This window comes from Globicephala melas, chromosome 10, assembly GCF_963455315.2.
Source record: "Globicephala melas chromosome 10, mGloMel1.2, whole genome shotgun sequence".
Classification (NCBI taxonomy): domain Eukaryota; kingdom Metazoa; phylum Chordata; class Mammalia; order Artiodactyla; family Delphinidae; genus Globicephala; species Globicephala melas.
Window position 1 is genome coordinate 29,060,577 of NC_083323.1, and position 23,735 is coordinate 29,084,311.

At 37.9% G+C, this 23,735-nt stretch overlaps 2 protein-coding genes and 1 long non-coding RNA gene across 10 annotated transcripts in view; 2 read left to right on the top strand and 1 right to left on the bottom strand.

Annotated features, from left to right (window-relative positions):
* Window positions 1-2,848, top strand: part of EPYC (epiphycan) — a 35,325-nt gene extending 32,477 nt beyond the window's left edge. The window contains exon 6 of the mRNA XM_030855405.2: window positions 2,678-2,848. Coding sequence (XP_030711265.1) covers window positions 2,678-2,848 — 171 coding nt within the window. The remainder of the gene's footprint in view (window positions 1-2,677) is intronic.
* LOC132597903 (uncharacterized) overlaps window positions 1-23,735 on the bottom strand; it is a 403,919-nt gene that overhangs the window by 182,841 nt on the left and 197,343 nt on the right. For all 8 annotated transcript variants that reach the window (XR_009565347.2, XR_011377747.1, XR_009565348.2 and 5 more), the window contains 2 exons: window positions 23,509-23,659; window positions 9,334-9,451 (listed from right to left, as the gene is read on the bottom strand). This is a non-coding gene — a long non-coding RNA (uncharacterized lncRNA). The remainder of the gene's footprint in view (window positions 1-9,333; window positions 9,452-23,508; window positions 23,660-23,735) is intronic.
* Window positions 9,558-10,652, top strand: CCER1 (coiled-coil glutamate rich protein 1). The gene has a single exon (XM_030855406.1). It carries the CDS (start codon window positions 9,558-9,560, stop codon window positions 10,650-10,652), a length of 1,095 nt encoding a protein of 364 aa, XP_030711266.1.

Genomic DNA, 23,735 nt, shown 5'->3' on the forward strand with positions numbered 1-23,735 from the left:
GGCAAAGGAGTTGATTAGACATTTCTCTAAAGAAGACATACAAATGGCCAATAAGTATGTGAAAAGGAGCTCAACAAGACTAATCATCAGGGAAATGCAAATCAAAACCACAAAGATATGTCACCTCACACCTGTTAGAAGGGCTATTATCAAAAAGACCAAAGTTAAGTGTTGGCAAGGATGTGGAGAAAAGGTAACCTTTGTACACTGTTGGTGGGAATATAAGGTGATACAGATATGGGAAACAGTATGATATTTCTTCAAAAAAAAATTAAAAACAGAACTACCATATGATTCAACAATCCCACTTCTGGGTATATGTCCAAGGGAAATGAAATAAGTATCTTGAAGTTATCTGCACTTCCATGTTCATGGTGTCACTTGTCACAATAGCCAAGATATGGAAACAACCTAAATGTCTGTCAATGGATGAATGGATAAAGAAATTGTGGTCTATGTATACAATGGAATATTATTAAGCCTGAGAAAAGAAGGAAATCCTGCCATTTGCAATAACATGGATGACCCTGGAGAAATAAGTGAAATAAGTCAGCTATAGAAAGAAAAATATTATATGATCTCTCCCATGTGTAAAATCTAAAAAAGTCAAGCTCAGAGAATGGTGGTTACCAGGGACTGGGGGGTGGGGGATATAGGGAGACATTGGTCAAAGGGTATAAAGTTTTAGTTATTCACAATAAACAAGTTCTGGAGGTGTAACATACAGCATGGTGACTGTAGTTAATAACACTATACCGTATACTTCTAATTTGTTGAGAGTAGATCTCTAGTGTTCTCACCAGACACATACACAAAAGGTAACTATGTAAGGTGATGGAAATGTTAATTAGCTTGATTGTGGTAACCATTTCACAATGTATACATAAATCAAAACATAATGCAGTACACCTTAAATATCTACAGTTTTATTTGTCAAAGTTACCTCAATAAACCTGGGGGGAAAGAGAGCTAAATAAAGGAAAGATATCCCCATATTCATGTTTGGAAGTCTTAATATTAAGATGGAAATACCCCCCAAATTGATCTACAAATATTTTAAGTAGAAACTCACAAGTAATTTATTAAATTATTTGAACTAATCAATGAGTTCAGCAATGTGGAAGGTTATAAAATCAACATAAAATATCAATTGTATTTCTATGCTAGCAATGAACTAAACCACAATGGGATACCACTTTACACCCACTTGGTTGGCTAAAATAAGAGACAGACAATTACAAGTTTTGCTTAGGATGCAGAGAAAAATGGAACCCTCATACATTACTGGTAGAGGTGTAAAAGAGTGCAGCTATTTTAAAAAGCAGTTTAATACTTCCTCAGAATATTAAACACAGAGTTATCATATCACCCAGCAATTCAACTCCTACGTACATATGCAAAAGAACTGAAAACGTATGTCCACACAAAATTTGTACACAAATGTTCATAGAAGCATTATGCATGAGAGCCAAAAAGTGGAAACAATCCAAATTCCCATTACCTGATAAATGGATAAACAAAGATGTGGCATATCCATAGAGAAGAATATTATTGAGTAATAAAAGAAAAAGTACTGATACATGCTGCAGCATGTGCGAATCTTGAAAATACAATCCTGAGAGGAAGAACCCAGTCACAAAAGATGATATATTGTTTGATTCCCTTTGTGAAATGTCTAGAATAGGAAAATCCATAGAAACAGAAAGTAGTTTAGAAGTTGTCAGGGGCTAGAGGTTGGGGAAAATGGGGAGTTATTTCTAATATCTATGGGGTTTCTTTGGAGGATGTTTAAAATGCCCTGAAATTAAACTGTTGTGATCCTTATACAAGTCTGTGACTATATTGAAAACCACTGAACTGTACACTTAAAATGGGCGAATTTTATGGTATGTGAAATGTACTCAATAAAGCTATTTAAAAAAATCTAGGGCTTCCCTGGTGGCGCAGTGGTTGAGAGTCCGCCTGCCGACGCAGGGGACACGGGTTCGTGCCCCAGTCCGGGAAGATCCCACATGCTGCGGAGCGGCTGGGCCCGTGAGCCATGGCCACTGAGCCTGCGCGTCCGGAGCCAGTGCTCCGCAACAGGAGAGGCCACAACAGTGAGAGGCCCGCGTACAGGAAAAAAAAAAATCTAGTTCTGGGCCCTGCCCAGACCTATATCTTCCTGACATTTGCTCACTCTCTCCCTCACTTCACTTCAGCCATGTTGACTTTTTTTCCCATTCTTAAACTTTCCATACTAATTACTCAGAATTGGAACTTGGTGTTCTCTCTGCCTGGGATATTCTTGCCTCAGCTCTTTCCATGCCCATGTCTCCTTGTCACTCCATGCTCAGCTTCACTGTTGCCTCTTAAGATAACTTTTCACAGTCACCATCCTTTCTTCTGAGTTCACATCGTTTTTGGAAATAACTTGTTTTCTTTAAATTTGTTTTTTCACCTCCTTATTGTATATTCCCATTACTGAAGTACAAGCTCCGTACTTGTGTATTATGTTAATTGATTTATCCCCACTGCTTAGAAAGTGCTTGATGTATAATAATCACATAACGTGCATTTTTGGATGAGAGAAGGAATGAAAGAGTAAAAACAGGGGTGAAGCAAAATGGACTATATTATTAATCAATACCAAGAATATGTTATATCATGTCTAATCATTTATTTTAATCTTTTTTAGAATAACAACATTCTGGAGATGCGTGAAGATACCTTCTGCAATGTTAAAAATTTGACTTATATTCGTAAGGCACTAGAGGATATTCGATTGGATGGAAACCCTATCAATCTCAGCAAAACTCCTCAAGCCTACATATGCCTACCTCGTTTGCCTATTGGGAATCTTGTCTAATTGCAGATAATGGTCAGCGTTATGATGCCTGCTACAACAAAACAATTCTTACTGCTCTCTTCCAAAAGAAAACTCAGCATGATACTTTCAAAATGTGTTCTGAAAGATAATTACATAAAATACAGCTAAAAGTTATAATATATGATAGCAATTTAGGAATCTAAGAAAACACAAGATGAATCAGGAATAAACTAAAAGATGTACAGAAAGTGCAAAACTAAAAGATAGAAAATATTTCACAGATATTCTTATATGTCACATGTAATCTGCAAGTTTTAGGGATTCATATCCTCTATAATTTTAAATTAATCATATAATAAAAATTAAAAATTAACATTTTAGGTATATTGCCAAGATTTAAATGTTTTTAATTAAACTTTTCTCTCCTTTTTTTTTCACTAAAACATGTTTCTTTTTTCAAATTCATGAAAGAAAATGAAGAAAAGAATAAAAATATTTGAAAATTATAATGGCTTTGTGGAAAAATATTCATTATAATCACAACATGCAAATAAGCATAATAATATACATAGCTTCAGTATTTGAAAAATATTTTATCATCTTAAAGACCTGCCAACTCATTTCAGACCTTTCCTAAACTGACACTGGCATATTTCTGTGCCTGTGAAAAAAATAAAATATACAAAATGGAAAACATAAACAATGATATGAAAATCACAGTAGGGAAGAAGTTGAGGAGTACCTTCTAGAAAAAGTTGATCTTTCTGAAATGTATGATAATAATACAGGCACTTGCTTAAAAACTGAAAGATAACAAAAGAGTATACAATGAAATGTGAGTTTCCTTCCAGCAGCAAACCCTAAGCTCCACTCCTTAGAAATAGTCAATGGTTTCTTGCATACTTTTATTAAGTTTTCCATAAGAAACAAAAACTTGCACATAAATAATTTCCCTTTTTTTACAGAAAAGTGTATGCATTTGCTACATGTATATATATACCACCAATATGTATGTATCAGTACATGTAAACATGGATTTTTAAGCACAAAAGATAATCACTATTCTACACCTTCCTTGTTTCACTTAAAAATATTTCTTGGTGATGTTTGTCATATTGGCACATACAGCTCTACTGATTCTGAACAACACATATCAGCCCATTACATGGATATACACTGTTATAATAGGAGCCAATTCTCAGACACAAAATACGTACCAGGCATCTACTGAGGTGTTCTGCATGTATTAATTCACAACATCTTAGGAGCTGGAGATAGTAATGACTATTCCAAGTCACAGATCAGAGACAGAGCTTAAATAATTTTCCCTGGATTAAGGGCTGACTCCAAAGGTCTATCCTATTCCACTCCACTGTCCCACCTCAAATACTATGAATGTAACTTTTCCCTGTTTTATAATACAAGAAAGTGGTGTACAGGCTGGACAGAGAAGTTGTTATGAACTGAATGTTTACCCCCAGAATTCATATGTTGAAACTCTAACCCTCAATGTGATGGTGTTTGGAGACAGGGCCTTTGGAAGTTTAATTAGGGTTAGATGAGGTCATGAGATAGGGTCCTCATGATGGGATTTGTGCCCTTATAAGAAGAGAAAGAAAAAGAGATTACTCTGTGTGTGTGTTTGTGTGTGTGTGCGTGTTTATGTATGTGCACATGCACTAAGGAAAAGCCATGTGAGGACATAATGAGAAGTCAGCCATGTGCAAGCCAGAGAGAGAGCTCCCATTAGAAACCAAATCAGCTGAGACTTTGATTTTGGACATCCTAGCCTCCAAAACTCTAAAACTGATCCCTGATTAAATACAATCCTTTTTTTAATGACAACGTTTTTTTCTTTATGAATTTGCTACACACGTTTACTTTTCTCTAAATATTACAGGTTATTTTCCAAAAGGGAGGACACTGCATTTTATTGCCCCGTATTACAGTGTACTTTAAAACTATTTATAAGCAAACATTTCCATTTAAAATTCCTAATTAATTCTTACTGAATACACAGGTTTTTCAGATGACAGGCCTAAAATGTGTTGTGTTAATCGTCTGAAAACCCTGAGTTATTATAGGGTTAGTAATATTTTCAAAGGACGATAGCAAATAATACCTACACATAGTACTATTATGAGTGTAAAATTCACATCCTTACTTCTCTTTAAATCTGTAGCAACACTGTCTTTGTAGTTATCTCATTACAAAGTTAATTTTCCCTTCCTAATTTACTTAAATAATGAGAATTCATAAATGTTTTGAAAATACTGAAGTGGTATTCCCTGATTCACAACATGCCTCACCAATTTGCAAACTAACCCCACAACTTCCCAAATTATGAAGAGAAAGCAATGAGTTATTTTAAATCCCTTTTTTCTCACTTTCAAAGAGGCAGAAAGGCTTAATACCTTGTATTTAGCCTCTGGAACTGCTAGATGGTTTCAAATTACATGATTATATTCACGGTGGAAAAAGGCACGTTTTTGAGAGTGCATAAAATGAGTTCTATTGACATTATTTTTCGTATAACATAGCAATGCATTGGTTACAAAGATAAATCTGAAATACTTGTTGTATTTCATTTCTCTGACCAAATGTATCAGGTATATCCAACTTTTCTCTAAATAATTTTATTTACAAGTTTAATTAGCTGAGGTTTGAGTTCCAAAAGCCTATCAAAAAATACTAAACTCTAATAAATATACCCAATGCCACCACACTAGAATAAATAATAATTAATATTGGCAACCTGGAGTAATTTAAATAAGGTATTCATGATCAAATATATTTATAAAGGGTCTAACTTCACGTAGTTTCTTTCATATAAGGACTTTCACTGACTGAATTTTGAACGAGTTACTACTGCCATCAAGTGTTAGGATTCATTCTTTTCAAGTCACCCAAATGCACAAAAATCAACACCAAGACTGCAGTGTTTTCAACTTAACAACATAATGCTCTGAATAACATAAAACATAGCAAAACCCATGCTGTCACATGGCACTTATCAGAATTTCAAAATGCAACAATATCATTAAAATCTCCCAAATAAAGTTGTAACTAGTTAATACAAAGGACATATTTTACTGCATTGACTTGAAACGTGTGGCAAACAGACTCTAAGTTGATCCCCAATGATTTCCTGCCTCTTGGTGTTCATGCCTTTGTGTAATCCTCTCTCCTTGAGTGCTGGTAGGACCTGGGCCTTGTTTCTGACCAATAGGATATGGCAAAGGTGAGTGATGTCACAAAAGTCAAGCTCCATGATTATAATACGTGTGTGTGTGTGTGTGTCTCTGTGTGTGTTCATTGTGCTAGGAAGCACTAAGGAGATGCTCTTGGCTGGCTTGATGGGGTGACCAGCCATGTTGAGGAAGCCCATGGAAAGGAACTATGGGCAGCCGCTAGAACCACTGCTGTCCTCGAGGACCTGTAGTTTGCCTCGAAACCTGAAGGCTTCCTTCAGCCAACATACAGCTAAAGGGTATGGCCCTCAGCTATACAGCCACAGAAAACAAAAGAAAACAAATTCTGCCAAGAACATGAATAATCTTGGGAGCAGATTTTCCCTAATTGAGCAGCAGGGTGAGAACCCAAATGGCCAAATGCTTTGATCACAGCCCTGGTAAGACCCTGAGCAGAGGGCACAACTAAGCTGTTCCAGGATCCTTGGAAACTCTGAGATAACAAATGTATGTTGTTTTAAGCAACTAAGTTTATGGGAACTTTTTATGTAGCAATATAAATGAATACAATATATAAAAACACGGTGTTATATTTTAATGTTGAATCAAAATAATTCATTTTGCAGCATTTAAAGAGTATGGGTCAATTTTAAAAGTCTTTAAAATTTCTTAGCTGCATTTCTGACAGTGGTTTTTAACATGTTCTTGTGCTAATTTTCTTGGGTGATTTACCAGTACGTGTATTATAATGTCAATCTATTGAAAAAAACAATAATCATAAATTGTAATTTGCTGCTTCTCTTAAGAGTAGCACAAAACAATCCTGCATTAATTTTTTTTAATAGGGAGGATGAATATGAAAGATATACATCTCACCATGAAAAAAGTGTATAAAGCCAGTATTATTGGTATAAAGTTCACATCAACTGTTCAAAAAAATGATGTCCTTAATTACCTGTGAGTTAATCTTTTTTTAAAAAAAAGAAGAAACTGATGGGAATTCCACTAAGCAACATGTTCAATTTCTAAAGCTCTTAATTAAAACTCAATATCATATACCAAGTATATTCTTAGAAAAATAAATCTGGATTATCACCATTCCGTTTCAAGTTAAGCAGATCAGAGGCTGAGGCCAAGTGTATGAGTCTCCATCCAAAAAGAGACATTGGAGGCTAAAAATGTCAGCATTCTGCACTTTGAGTCAAGCAGGCTTGTCTCCTCAGCAAACCACAGAGCAAATGAACTTGAATGATGCCTGTGGAATCTACAGGTCCCACAGCAAAGGGTGGAGGGCTGAACCAGGAATCCATGTACTGTTCTCAATTTTCAAGCAGGAAGGCATAAATGACCTTTGTAAGCATCAGGGCTTCCCCTAATTTTGCTTCTCTATCATTCAGTGGAAGCTTGTATGGACTCAGGTTCCCAGTGGGCAGTGTTCCATTTTTGCACAATTCCACTCAACACAGGAAGGTGATAAGGAGATATACTCAGTGGTTTTCTGTAGGATCAAGGCTGGTAGCACTTTCTTGATGTTTCTCAAAAGTGGGACAAGAAAAGGACCCAAGGATGGGGGTGTCTATTTTTGCATCAGGCACAGGGTTAGTTATCTTTACGTATACTGTATCAATTTCTTTACAAGTCCTAAAGCATGTAAATATGGTACTGATGATAGTTCACAGTTACTGAGTGCTCACAGGGTACCTGTGCTAAGTGCTTTAATCAATACCTTACTTAATCCTTAACATAACTCTGGAACAGGCACTATAACTATACTCATGGTATGGGTAAGGAACTGGAGGCTTCCAGAGGTTAATTGGTAAGTTGAAGTGGAAACACCTCTACTTTTAAATAGACCTTGTGTTTTAGAGCAGTTTTAGATTCACAGCAAAACTGAGAAGGTACAGCGATTCCTCATACACTCTCTCCCCCTACTTATACATAGCCTCCTCCATTATAAACATCCTCCACCAGAGTGGTACATTTGTTAATAATGAACCTACATTGACACATCATTATCACCAAAAGTCCATAGTTTACATTAGGGGTCACTCTTGATGTTGTACATTCTACAGATTTGGATAAATGTATAATGCCTTGTATCCACCATATAGTATCATTCAGGGTAGGCTCTTGTCTATTTAAATCAAAGCCCATATTCTTAACCTTAATACTATAAAAGCTCCCAAGGTACCACACTGTCTGGTTAACAAAGGGAAAAATGTAATTGGCATACTAGCATTTTTAGGTACAAACCCATGGTATACATCCTGGTAATGTTTAATCAACGGACATATGTTTTGCATATGCTACAATTAGTAAACTGCTTGTCCATACAGATTCCTTGTACTCATCACCAGAGTCCTATTTAAGGTGCCTGGGCAGTGTAGTATAGTAATCTCATGGAGAATTTGGACTCTGAGGTCAAACAGGCTCAGGTTTACTAGCCCTGAAATTCATCAGTCCCACAGCCTTAGGTAGATTAATTTCGTTTCCTAATCTATGAGATGTGGTAACAATGCATAGATTGTTATCTTGCATAAGATAGGCATGAGGATTATGTGCCTGAGTAGGCATGAGGATTATGTGCCATGAGCCCACCTGCGCGCAGTAAGCACACGCAATAAACGTTTGCCGTCTTGTTTCAGGTACGTTGACACAGAGCTCCTAGGATTTAGAAGAGTGGGCACAGACCACAAGGTAAGGAGTGGGGCCCAGTTTTCTGACTCCGAGGGCTTTCTCTTTACCCCCTGGGCCGTCCCAAAGGTGTAGGATATTGTTTTTCGATACACAAATTCTTCCCCAACCCCCACCTCTGCGTTCAGCCAAAGGTCCATCTTCTACAACCTCGCACCTCAAGGTGGTTTAAGGGTTCAGATAAACTGCCTCAAGCGTTTCCTAACGTGGGCAGCACAAATCCAGCCTCCCGCCCCTCGCCACCTCCCTCAAAAACTGCGTCACAAGCCCCCTGCGAATGTTCACGGGCAACCTCGTTCTGGGCGGAACCCCAACTCCACGCCCAGGGACAACGACCTCAACCCCAATTGGCTGTCTCCCGGGGCAACCAAGGATGCGGTGGGCGCGCAGGGCCCCTGGCCGGTATTTAAAGGCTGCCGCTGCCCACCCCGCCTCAGTCTAGCCAGGACGGCGGCGGTGAAGCACCTGGATTGAGGAGGAGCCGCAAGGTAACGCGCAACCCCTGCCCCTCCCGTCCCCAGCCCGAGCCTCCTGTGAGGCGGGGGTGTGTGGGACCCGGGAGCGGGTCTCACTGCGCGTCGCCCACCAACACCTTCCTCCCCCCCATCCTTACCCAGCCCCAGTCCCACCCAAACTCACCTGGACGAGACAACCCGGGTGCCAAGGGGCAGAGATTACGTGGAAGAACGATCGAGCGAGCAGAGAAGAGGGGTCCTTTTGGAGAGAAAGGCGTGATCCCAACAGCAGGCACGTGGTGCTGCGCAGAGAGAGAGACATGAGACTCTTCAGACCGTCAGATCTGGCCAAACTTGACGGCAGCTTCTAGGACGCTTCCGTTTAGACCTCTCAGAGCTCCCTGAATCATGACCCAGCCCCTCGATAGAAAAGAGGATCCTCTTAACCTGGGCCACGGGGGGGCGTCCTCTGCCCCATTAAGCACCTGGTCTTCCTGCCATCGAAGGCTCAGGGGCGCTCCGGTTTACAGGCAGTGGCATCGCTATGGTCCCAAGGCCGAGTATGAGCCCCCAAGGAAACAGCCGAAGCAACAGCACGGCTCAGGACCTTGGTTCCAGCCACCCAGACGTCCCTCTTGGGCCGTGTATGCTAATTGGGGGCGCTGGGGAGGACCCTGGCACCCACCTCCGGAGGGATTCTGGAAGCCCCCTGGCCGGGTGCAAGTGATCCGGGTGTACGGCCTGCACCCATTCTGCCTTTGCTGCTGCTCCTGCTGGCGCAGCCCCTGGAACCCCGGCTGGGCGAGGCCCCCGGCCCGGAAGAAGCACTGGGGCCGCCGGGGCCGCGGCCTGCGCCGCGACCCTCGCCGCTCCTTCCAGAGGAGCCCTTCAGAGGATCTGAGCACGCTGCTGCGGCCGGTCAATCTGTGCGGGTGGCGGGAACCCGGCCTGCGGGCACCGCGGAACACCACCCAGTTCATCATGAACCAGATCTACGAGGATATGCGGCAGCAGGAGGCACTGCGGGCGCAGCAGGCCCAGGCGGGCGGCACCGCATCCGCGGCCGGCTCCTTCGGAAACGATGCGGCCTCCAGCGGTGGCGAGGAAGACGCGGAGCTGCGGGCAACTTTGTATAGCTTTGGGCAGAATCCCTCTCTAGCCTTCAGTCCGGACCCGGATGAGGAAAACCAGTCTCCAAGCCCACAGCCGGTAGAGGAAGAGGAGAGAAATGAGGAGGAGGAGGAGAAGTGTGGCGAGGAGGAGTGTGACTGCAAGGAGTTGGAGAGCGAGGAGGAGGACGCAGAGGGCGAGGATGAAGAGGAGGCCGAAGAACCTGACTCCGTGGAGGAGGGGGCGGAGGGGGAGGAGCATGAAGAGGAAGGGGAGGGGCTGGAGGAGGAAGAGCAGAGGGAGGAAGAGAACCGTTTGTCTCTGGAAATGCCTTTATCAACCTTAGTGGGGGCTGAAGAAGAGACAGAGAACTTTATAAACTGTACTTATTGAAACCCCAAACAGATAATTCCCAAAGTGCCACAGGAAGCTGACCTCATGGTACAGGACATTAACTGTTAGACATCAGGAAAGGGACTGGGGAATGAGATGGAACTGATGTGAGGCTAAAATGAATTAGCAACTTATTAAAAACTAATTAAAAAATGAGTTCCATTAACAAATATATCTATGTAAACCCCTTCTTTAGCCATTATAAAACGTTTAAAAATTGGTGTGCTTGTGTATGGCTATGACTGGGGGAGGGAGAGCTTTCAAATAAAATTTAACTGGAAATAGTTAAAGGCCAAATAGTCATTACTACAGTTTGAATCTTTTCATTTGGTGTTTTCCCCTCTAGATGCTTGAGTTTTTCATTTTTTGTTTTTAAATTCTGGCAGTGCTGAAAATGTTTCTTTTTATAACAGATTTATACATTCCATGCCTAAGAAGCATGTGCCGTGTCTATTGAATGTCCATCAGTGCTCTTAACATGATAGCTGAAACTTTTTTAAAACGCCTATTTTAATATTTTTTTCTTGTAGTTTTTCCACCTTCAGAGTTCATTTTTGAGGGTTGTATCTTGGTAACCCCATTTGCAGTCTCTTGTGGCATTGCTCATTTATATTCCTTGTTCCACAGTGCTACGGATCTTCCTCAGAAGAGCGTGAAGTTGCTTCTGTGGAACTGGTTATCTGCCATGGCCTCAACAATCCATAAATCCATGAATGTAGAGGATTCCCCATGGTCAGAAGTCAACTTGCACACCTAGTTAAAATCCAAGCAAACTGCAAACAGTGGAACATAGCTTAAATTTTGAAGCCTTGTTCCTGGATACATTCCTTGTCATAAGTTCACAGGAATAATAAAAATAGTTTTTGCAGAATGGATTTTTTTTTTTTTTTTTTTAAAGACGGTTGGCCTTGGGCTTCCCTGGTGGCGCACTGGTTGAGAGTCCGCCTGCCGATGCAGGGGACACAGGTTCGTGCCCCGGTCTAGGAAGATCCCACATGCCACAGAGCGGCTGGGCCCGTGAGCCATGGCTGCTGCGCCTGCGCGTCCGGAGCCTGTGCTCCGCAACGGGAGAGGCCGCGGCAGTGAGAGGCCCGCGTACCGCAAAAAAAAAAAAAAAAAGATATTGCGGGCTTCCCTGGTTGCGCAGTGGTTGAGAGTCTGCCTGCCAATGCGGGGGACACGGGTTCGTGCCCTGGTCTAGGAAGATCCCACATGCCGCGGAGCGGCTGGGCCCGTGAGCCATGGCCGCTGAGCCTGCGCGTCCGGAGCCTGTGCTCCGCAACAGGAGAAGCCACAACAGTGAGAGGCCCACATACCACCAAAAAAAAAAAAGATGATTGGCCTTTTGGGGGTGGAGTATCTTTTTTTTTTTAAATTTCTTTCCCAGTTGTCTTCCTTATAAAGGAGAGTAAAACAAATATGTTTAAGTGCAAGGCTGCGTGAGCTAGTTTCTAATGTGTAAACAATTACCTACGGAGAATTCATCACTCGGAATAACAGCTTTTATTCAAACATTTTTAGGAAGTAATACCGTTCTTCTTGGACCCTTAATACTCATAACTTAATAAAGGTTCTAGCCATAGCATATTTTCTTAGATGAAGAATCTGAGCCCCACTTCTCAAAAATTACGTCTTTTGACAAACTATACTTCTAAGTATAGTTTGAACCAGAATTCAGTATTTAGTGAAGAGAAGACTGTAGGGTGATATCTTGCCTGGATGCTGATCTTATTGCAGCTTTCAGGGGTGATAAGCTTAAACTGTTAAAAAATAAATAAGAAAAGTGTTGAATGAAACTACTCTGCATCTCACTTCTTATTTTTTTAAATATCAGACCTCTTATTCAGCAATACTTCAGTGGCCAACAGGATGAACATAAGAAGAAAAACTAACACAAACATTGTGGGATTTTTTAAATCACACCAAACCCTCCAAGCTACAGCAGTGAATAACCAAACATTTATTATACTCTTAAGAAGTCACTATTTTCTACAAGATGCAATTTTTGAGTGACCTATAAAAGTAGTATAAAACTGACCACCCATTATGCATTTCTAATGCACAGAAGAATCCTGCTGCTGATATTGATCAATAAATCCTTACAAGTCATAGTCCCAAAATACTTTACCCATGATCCTCAATCTCTAAGTTCTCATTAAAGAAACACTTTCATTTAGGACTGAATTTCTTCACAATCATATCAGGACAATCCTCAAGTTATTCTTATAAAAGATTCCACTTTTACATTACAAAATTCAGCACACATTAACTGTCTCCACGTACGCAAGACATTACCCAGTAGTCATTGGAAGGGATGCAAATATGAGGAGTGCCTCGAGAGTTTCGTTCAGGAACCATTATGTAACAAATAATTAAGGAACTACTAGGGGCCAAGCACAGTGAATAGTGATAAGGATACAGTGGTGAGTAAGCAAAATCCCCACTCTCATGCTGCTTGTAGTTTAGTTGAAAGGACAGACACTAAATGAAGTTGGACAAATTAGTCACTGCAAGAATTCTAAAGGAAACACACTATTATGGAAGTATATATGACAAGGGAACCCAAGAGTGAAGCTGGGGATGTTTACTGTGGACAGAGGGAGCCTTGAGGCTAAAGGCCGCTGACAGCTGGGAGGAACTTGGTGCCTTTGAGGAACTGAGGACAGAAGGACAACAGTGTCCTGAAGGAGTGGCCAATGAGGAGTGACAGCGGTAGGCAGAAACCATATTACCTGCTCGTTTCTACACTATCCATATCTTCTGAATAGACACCAGCAAAAAATTAATGAAAGGAGAAAACAATTAGTCACTGATGATTCTCTACCTGAACTCATTTCTTTTTATTAGCCAGATACTGTGATGGTCCCTTTACTAACCCTGGAGGCTGATGTGAAGTGATTAAATCAAGTCGGGGGATGGGAGGGTTAGACATCCCAGTACACCTATTACACTTTTCAGAGACCTACCCTCCCACTACCATGTAATGACAGGGTCCTAGGCATTGCTGCTCAGCATGATTGGAGCTCCCTGGAGATGCTCCACACCACCTGATGATGATTCAGGAGTATCAGTGTTACTATGGCTCAGAATAAACCCCGTCTTTAGTTTTAGAGGTAAGTATGCTTGAAGAAAATTCACAATTTTTAAAAAATTCTCATTCTCAAAATCATTTCAACCTTGAGTGGACACAATGCTAATGAGGTGCCACTTATCCATGTCTTTCAAGAATGAAAGTATTATTTCCTTTGTCAACTGCCAGAAAAATAACTTAATAAATCATAAATATATTTACAAGGCCTAGGTTTGCTGTCTCTTGTCAGGTGTTTTTACGTGAGAGATTCTGGTATTTTCCTTTCCAGTGACTGACAGCGTTTCTTGATTTAACTTCATTACTTTGTCTCCACAGTAACTTAAAGGGATTTTTTTTTCTGTGAAAATATTAGTCTTCTAAGGATGGTAAATACACTTGACATTTAGAGATCAACTCTGAATTCTGAGTATGGTTTCATAAAATTTTATAACATCTGCATACGAGGACAAGCGTTATTTCAACATATTTAGTTCCATGAAAATAAACACAAGAGGTTAAATAACCCAGCTATACCAAACCCACAGAGTCTGGGAAGAATATGATATGAATATCACCCGTTAGGTGGTCTTGGGGCAAGGGAGTGAGTAGGATGAGAAAATAGCTTCTTCAGTTTAATTTCGATTTTAACAGCATAATAAAATGATATACGTGGCTAAATTGTTTGTATTTTTACAGGTTCAAACTAACTAATCACAATTGAAAATTACTCTTAATATTAATGCTTCTGAATCATTTTGGCCTTGATTATCTGTGTATTTAAAGCAAAATCAGAATGTGGCTTTATCTTAGCTGTTTCAGTATTAACATTTTTCTACATCTATTTAACTTTCAGCCAGTTAATGGAACATAGCTCGACCTCAGGGTCAGCTGATGGAAGAGAAGAGTTTGGGCACCTGTGTGTTGTCACTGCTGCCTGAGAGCGGTGGTGGTAGTCTTGGGTCTCTGTTTCCTCAGGCATAGCTGTCATACCTTATTACCACTCACAACGATTGTGAAGACCAAATAACCAAATATTTAGGAACAACTTCATTATATACTGTTAAATCACTGTTATTGTCCACAAAATTACATTTTATAATCAAAGCCACCATCTCAATTTCTTTTATTTATGTATTTATTTTATTTTTTCCTTTTTTAAATTGTTTTATTTTATATTGGAGTATAGTTGATTAACAATGTTGTGTTAGTTTCAGTTGTACAGCAAAGTGATTCAGTTATACATATACATGTATCTATTCTTTTCCAAATTCTTTTCCCATTTAGGTTGTTACATAATATTGAGTAGAATTCCCTGTTCTATACAGTAGGCCCTTGTTGGTTGTCCATTTTAAATAGAGCAGTGTGTACATTTCAATCCCAAACTCCCTAACTATCTCTCCCCCCCCACCCTTCCCCCCACACCCCGATAGCCATAAATTCGTTCTCTAAGTCTGTGAGTCTGTTTCTGTTTCATAAATAAGTTCATTTGTATAACTTTATTTTTCAGATTCCACATATAAGTGATATAAGATATTTCTCTTTCTCTGACTTACTTCACTCAGTATGACAATCTCTAGGTCCATCCATGTTGCTGCAAATGGCATTATTCACAGCAATATTTTTTTCGATCCATCTCCTGGAGTAATGGAAATAAAACTAAACAAATGGGACTCAAAAGCTTTTGTACAGCAAAGGAAACCATAAACAAAATGAAAAGACAACCCACAGAATGGGAGAAAATATTTGCTGGTGATGTGACCGACAAGGGATTAGTCTCCAAAATTTACATCATCTCAATTTCTGAACATTAGGTCAGTCTCGATCCATTAACAAGGCTCAGGAAACCTCATCTCATTGTAGTTTTGTTGGACTGAGATATCTAGGTATTATAGTTGTTACTAACTGAACTAAGCGTGAACCAGCTTGTCCTGGAAATTTGGTTTTGATTTCTGGTAAAAAAAAAAAAAAAAGTGTGCAAATGCAGTACCCTGGCACCTTGATATTGAAGTTGTGGTCCATGGACCAGCATTAGGGGCACCACCTGACAGCTTGTTAGAAATGCCGATCACTCAGACCTACTGAATTAGAATCTGCTTTGTATAAAGACGTCTAAGTGATGTGCATACACGTGAAAAACCTAGAAGCTCTGTGGGGTTTTGATCCATCGTAGAGCCCTCTTGGGAATTTAATGATTGAGACTGTGGCTTATGGGTTCAAAACTTCTGTTATTTACTACTTGTGTGACCTAAGGCATATTCTTGAAATTTCAGCTTCTCATTTTCCTCGTCTATAGTATCTACCTCATGGTGGTAAGTGAGATTATGATGATTAAATGGGTCAGTGCTTACCACACACTCAGAACAGTGATATATTCAATATCTACCAGTTATAATAATAAGTATTTAATTCATGCACAGATGATACCACTGACATCTGGTATCTAAAAGTCACCTGCTAGTAATTAGAGCAAGTATAAATGTAATATCTAACAAGATAACTAACAAAACAATTCACTAACTGTCTTGTTTTCTCTTGGATAACTGTAGTCAGTTACATTACTTTGAGCTGCATATATTCATTGTGCAGGACTGTGAAAACCACTTAAATCTCTAGAGCTGAACTCATTCCCCAAGTGCACTTTCTGTCCTTTATCTCCTCCCCTTACTACCAGGTCATGATATGTCCTTTCTTTTTATGGCTGACATTAATACTCTGATAGCTAGAGCTAAGAATTATCCACTCAAGTCAAGATCATTCCTTCCCATACAGGCAATGCATCTTTTCAAAATCAAAATGCATGTATCAAAATGCTTAAAGAGGAAGGTTCTGTCTTATGCTATACCTGAAGATAGTGAAAATTTCAATAAATATTAAATACCTACTATAAGCCACTTATGCAGAACACAAAAGCTATTCAGAACAGAAATCTAAGAATTCAAAAAACATTTAAGCAAATGCAAGATTTTAACACGCATTATCATATACAACCACACTATGAACTAATGCTTTATTTTCCTTTTACAGATCAAGGACCTGCAATTTAAAGAAGTAAATTGTTTCGGGACTTAAAGGCCTCTATTCTGAGTTCAAAGTTGTGGGTCCACTGTACAGTATTATTGGAACATATCTCCTTGTTGTCTTATTTAAAACAACCTTTCTAGGAACAAAATTTCCTTTAATAAGCTTAACCTGAGTTCCAAAGAGGGTAGAAAAAAACATAGTCTCTTCAGTGTGTGCTCGGTAACAACGGTACCTAAGGAAGAAATACTGATATCTCCGTCTCAATTATAACTGTTAGTAGTAGTTTAATAGCTTATATAATTCATATAATGACCATCTAACAAATTGTTGATTAACAATTAAAGTATTAATTGTTGATTAATATTTTTATGTATATGTGTACCAACATACACATATTTGGTGGGAAAAAAATACCTGAGTGGAATAAATTAGCCTAAGATACTGTTGTGGTGCTGTTCATCTATAATTAAAGTAAAATCAAAATTTTACTGTAGGAAAATATTCATAAAATTTGTAGGTAATTTTATAAGTGTATAAGATAACTGGTTAACGTTCATAATATTACCACATTATTGAAGGTTCTGCCTTGTGCTACACCTAAAGATAAACTATTGATATTAGCATCTTCTGATGTTTTCATATGGCATTTGAACTTTTATGATTGATACTCTGTTATCATGAAATATTTGAATATTCTCTCCTATGAATATATTTAGATTTTAGCATGTTACTTTTAGTTCTAGTAATTTAAGACTTTTAACTGATGTTAATTTATCAATTCTCACAAAAATCACTAGTAGATTTGATAATTCATATGGCATTTATCATTAAATAGCACTACCAAATGCAAATGGAATATAGAATGCTGCTATATATAACTGTATTTTTTGTGATTTTCTATTGATTGTAGCATTCCCTTGAACTGAGAGATTATAATATAAAATAACAAGCTGAGGTCAAGACTAAATGGCTGTACATTTTCCCTTGCTCCCAGTGGATTTTCCAAAGTCAAGCTTGATTTTTTTTATTTTTCCTTAAAATAGTTTATGTTTTTCTTTTTCTTAAAAAAAAGTTTTATGAATCCCACACTATTTCCTGCAATAAACCCATGACCTCAAAATATACACTAGCACAAATATTTAGATACAAAACAAAGTTAATAAAACTAACTTTCCTTTCTCTCATTTACTTTCTATTTTGCCTTCTTATGCAGAACATATGCTCACCAACTATTAATATTTAGGTGCCACCTAGTGGCAAAGGTATTGGATTGGCCGAAAAGTTCATTCGGGTTTTTGTAACATCTTACAGAAAAACCTGAACGAACGTTTTGGCCAACCTAATAAAACCTTTAAATAAAAATATTAATGGTCATGGTGTTCCTGTCGTATTTACAGATGCATTTTTGGTGACACATAATACATTGACACATATAAAAGGAGTATTGCAAATGTGTTGGCACAAAGGGTCATATTAAAATATTTATATTGTTTGTTTGAATGTGTTGCCATACGTTGTGTTGTTTAATAATAGTATCTTTTTGCCCAATGAGACTAAGCCACAAAAATAAACTATCAAAGTTTGTAAAGGAAAGAGGGAAAACATAGACCCACAAGAGGCCTTGGATTTCCATGGATTATTCTTTTTATACTTATAATAAATTTCACTGTTAATAAGAGTTTAAAGGCATTACTCCAAAACTATCTATTCTGGATTCCCTTTGACATTAACTCCACTAATTAACATTAGCAATCTGCAATTATATCTGTCTTGCTTTTAATACTGACAACAGAGAAGACAATGAACAAATCTGGAATTTATATGTTTACATTTTAAATCCAAATTCCTAAACTAAATAAAGCTTAATATCTTAATCCTGATAAATAAAATGAGGGTATATGTCCCTTGGCCTAGTTTTAAATGCAAGACTTGTGAAAGTCAATTACCTCCTAGGACTTGAGCACCATTTAATTTATTAATGATCACAGCCACTTATTAGAGCACAATTTGTTAAGGAAAGAGACAAACCTGTTTATTTGTTGGTCTGGTATAATTTGTATTTGTATTACTGCCCTATTTCCAGCTCTTTCCAGCTGCTTAACCACTTCTATTGGAAGCATAAATCAGTGCTAAGGACTGGCTCTGCCTTAGACAGTTAGTTTCCACATTTACAACTTTCTTAAGAATGCATTCATCAACTGTCCCAGAGTAGGTACTCCTGCTTTGTACTTCCTTCACACTCACTCCGTTAATAATTCCATTATCCTTTTACAATTATAGTTGACTGTGGCTCTTTTCTGCCTAGAAAATCCTAGAGGGCAAGGAACTGATTTTCTACTTCCAGTGCAGAGTCTTGCATATAAGAAGCCCTCAATAAACATTTTTAATATTATGAAAAAAATAGGTATAACTAAATCATATGCAATGAACTATGATTATCAGGTAGCTCTAACAGGGAAGCATAGTGACTTATTCATGATGTGTGTACTAAAACCACTTTCAGTAGGAAAGCATAAAGCAGGGTGAGCAAGGAAGGAGCTGTTAGAGTAGCAGGTACCCGACCACATCTCTTGCAGCCTGAATTCTCTGTTATACAACAGACTGGTCCTCATGGACAGACAGATCCTTATAGGAACAGAACACAAAATCCTTTGATGTAATAGGGAAGCTCTTGGCTCTGACTTGCTGGGCCACAGATTCATGAGTATGAACCTCCTTGATAATGCCCACAACAATGATTCTCCTCTTAGGTGCACATTATAATAAACTTTAAATGTAGTCTACAGTTTAAAGTACCTGGCTTGGAAATTGAAAACAGGCAACACATTTTATTCCATGTTTAAACTAGTATTTGCTGAGCGCTTACCCTTTACCAGGGCCTGGGCTAAGCACACGTGCGTAGTTTACCAACGAGAAAGCTGATGCTAACAGCTACTGAGCAACTTACCTAAAGCCACACAGCTAACAGGTGACAGAGGCTGGAAGCCACACAGTCTGTTTCCTTATATCATTAACTCTGCTCTGTGAAATGGATGGACGTATGATGAAATTTTAAATTCAGTTCAGATTATTCAAGTATATAGTTCTGAGTCAATATTCCAAGTCAAATTTTTGCAGTCATACTGCATATTGTAATACAGTCCTGGAAAAATGCTGAGTCTCAGTAATTGATGTCCAAATGTTCTGTGATAAATTACTTATGAGATGAGAGATTTCAAAGACAGAAAAGAAGCAGAGTGCAAAACTGCTGGAATATTCACATCATTAGAGAGGTTTCCTGGCCCCTTTCCTCTTTCTTCTAAGGTGAAAGTATAAAACTCACTCTTATTGCAGAATTCTTAATTCTCTAAATTAGGAATCAGCTGTCACTAATGGAAGTGGGTGGAAATGAAAAGTTGCTAGCTACTGGCAGGAGAAGAGCCTAAGGGCTGACACATGGCAGTCACAGTTAGGGGAAAAAATTAAATACAGTATAAAAAGTAAAAGCAGTCACCAATATCAGGAAGTCAGTTGAAAGCATCTGGGTCTAATGAAGAATCCAAGTGTAAAAGCTGAGAAAGTTTCGCCATAAGGAAAGTATCAGGAATTAGAGTAAGAATCTAAATAGGAGATGTGGATGAAACATAAAAAGAAATAAGAATTTATCTAGGAATAATGTCATGTAAGGTATTACAAGTCCTACGTCCCTAAGATTACCAACAGACCCAGCCATAAGTATAGGCAAAAGACAGAGTGTTTACATCTCGTTGTACTTTAAAACTCTATTTTATTTAAAATAGTTTCTACTGGTCACTGGCATATTCATATTCTCTCTAGCTTAAACATCTCACCTTAAGCGTCGCCACTCCTTTAGCTTAAGACAAAATTTATCCTTATAAGTCAATTATTAGATTCTGTATATATCAGGAGAGAGTTGGCAATTAATAATTCCTGGTGAATATATTAGTATATTAGTATGGATTTGTTTATTCAGTTTGGTAAAATTGTTGCTTTGAGGGAAAGAGAGACCGTAGGGAGTAGAAGAGAATAAGATCTGATGGGGATTCAAATGTGGTGATGCATTGTTGAAGGATAGGAGGAGAAAGCTGACTGGTCTAGATTACATACACAAGACAGAGCCACAGGATTTGGATAAAATCTTGGAAGTCAAGTATGTTTTAGAATGCAGAATTTTTCAGCATTTAGGGTGTTCGTTACTATTAGTCATTTTTACAAAAAAAAATATAGCACAATAAAGTTTAGACTCATAACACATCTACTCTGCAGACAGAAGTTAATCAGTACTAGATGGATTTAACATATCTTAGGGGTGTTACATGTGAACTGCCAAGTAATTTAAATAATTTTACTAGGCAGTGATCAAATGTCAAGTTTAGTTATCTAGGTAGATAAATTTATAATCCATCTTAATATATTTAAGAATCTTTTCTATTCTATTACCAAAGTTACTACTCATTCCTAAGATTATATTTATTTGTGTATTATATAATTATGTGATTATTTATATATATACATATCATTATATGATTATACATGTTACATAGAAATACAATTTTGTATGATAAAATAGTTCCCTTTGGTGACCATTATCTTTTGATTACCTATAAAGATGCTTAGTCTAGTGATAACCTAAAAAAGGGATGAGAATAATTTATATTTGCCTTTGCCTTTACAAATGTTAATTATGCCTTCTACAGTAGACTAACTTCTTAATTATGTTCTTCTATTTTTTGTGGGAAAGTGGTACATTCGGTAAACATACACAAAGCAGTGGGTAGGTCCAGTTTTGGAGGCCATTCACTCACCCATTATGCTCTGTATACCTCCTAAATGTCAGGCACTATATACATTCTAAGTGGTATAGATACATGTGTGGGTTATATTCAAAATATTCAACCACTGGTATTTACTATGGGTACCAATTAATCAGAACAGACACGGGCTCAATACCACCCTGGAAATGACTGCATACAAAACAGAGTCTCTGCCTCCAAGGATCTTACCATTTAATGGGGAAGATGGAGGAGTTAATAGCCAGTCACTAAACAGTATGACAACTGACCTAATGAGGGTAAACACAGGACAGTAAAACTTCTTCAAATAATCCATAAAGTTGTTTTCTCCCTGTTTATACTTTCGCCTATTCGATAATACTTGATGCATTAAAAATTCACAATCCTGAGGCATCTAATTAACAAAAAATTATCTTCATTACATGTGATTTAATTCGAAATTACTTTTAAGAGGTTTTTTTTTGAGAGAGTTAACTTTTGAAGGTAACAGTTTTTTTTTTTTTTCTTTAAACAGGACATAAATTTCTCACGGCTGCTAAATCATCCATTCAAAACTACCTTGAAGATTTTTTGCTTTCAAGTTCTGTTATGTGAATATAAAGATTATAAAGATTACCACATGGATCATATTTCATGTTGAATTGCTTTCAGAAAATGCAGTGGTTCAAAAACAGAAATTGAAGCAAAGAAAAATAGCCTATATTTACCTGAATCAACCAACTAAATTATCTCTCAGTCTACTTGTTCTGATTTGGGACTTAGGCAGAAATGCTCAGAAGCAAATGAGTTTAAGGAGAAAATGTTTTTGTTAATTTCTAAGACTAAATTGACATAGAAATATTTGACATGTTAGGCTCAAACATTTTCAGGGTCCTAATTAAAATTCCTCCTCATTTTTAATTTTAAGTTGAAGAATTTGCCCCCAATGTAATCAAATGTTAGGATACCTATTTTCTAAAAGTATTTCTAGATATTGAGGAAAAAATTAGAAGTCAAGCCCTAATGCATAAGCAAACCTATATGCAGTTCTAATGTTACTTACAAATAAACATAAAATTAGACACAAAAAAATATTCTAGGGCCACCAGTTAGTATGGGTTTTGTAGGTGGTTCACCTCATTTACTGAAATATGAGAACATTTTACATGTTTTTATTCTTAAGTATGTCACCAGGTATTATGCAGCATGTGTGGTGCATTGCAGATGTTGCTTTGACTTATAATTTCCCCTAGGTGGCGATCTTTTCAAAGAAGCGTTGCCTGCACCTGCACCTAAAAGAACTGAGCTGGTATCAGCACCTAATATTTATACCCGAATCTAGTTGCTATTTTCATCTCCACCGGGAGAAAAAGAAGATACAATTTGGGGACACAATATGATTTTGAATTTTGTCTCCAAAATCTCAATATATTGAAGAGATGAATGTTATCTACTTTAAATTTTAAATGCATGTTTGAGAAAAGATGTTTCAAAAACATTAGTTTGAATTAAGCTGGGGTTTTAATTAACTAAGGTGGTAACTGAAGCATTTTACTCAAATTTTAGTTTCTGAACTGTCTAAAACTCCTTTTCTAAAATCCTGACATTATTATTTAATGAAATGTTCATCGATCTCTTTAGATTGGTAAATTTATTTTTTTCTTTTACACTGTCCACAGTTGCTCTTTTGTGGGTATACCACTGGTGAGTGAGAGAAGGTGAGTAAGTAGGGCTAAGCCCCCTTGCATTTTAGACTCTTCCATACTACATTGAAAAAGAGAGAGAGAGAGAAAATAACACAGAAAAAGAGAGACTACTTAGATGTAAGAACATGATATGAAGTGAAAAATATTCTAAAATTCACAAAGATACAACCTTTTTTTTCTCTTCCCACATTCTTTTTACCCTGATATATATCTTCTAGGACAGTCACTCATTCACAATTGACATTCATATATATATAAACTTAGTTTTCATCTGATTTGGAACTTACCTTTTGTTTTTGCTTGGTTTGTGTTTAAATTTTTCATTTCGTCATCGAGAGGTTTAACCTTCAAGAGACATAGGGCTGGCAATGATGAAGCATGACTCCAGCATCTCTCTCCTAAATGCTGTTACTGAGTAATTTGAAGTATCCCATACTCCTTCAAAAGAAAAAGAAAAGAATATAGAATTAAAGTACCGATTAATATTTATGTAGCTGTTTGCAAGGCAATTTCA

Coding starts and splice junctions, on each gene's coding strand:
- CCER1 (XM_030855406.1), top strand. CDS start 9,558: ATGACCCAGCCCCTCGATAGAAAAGAGGATCCTCTTAACCTGGGCCAC.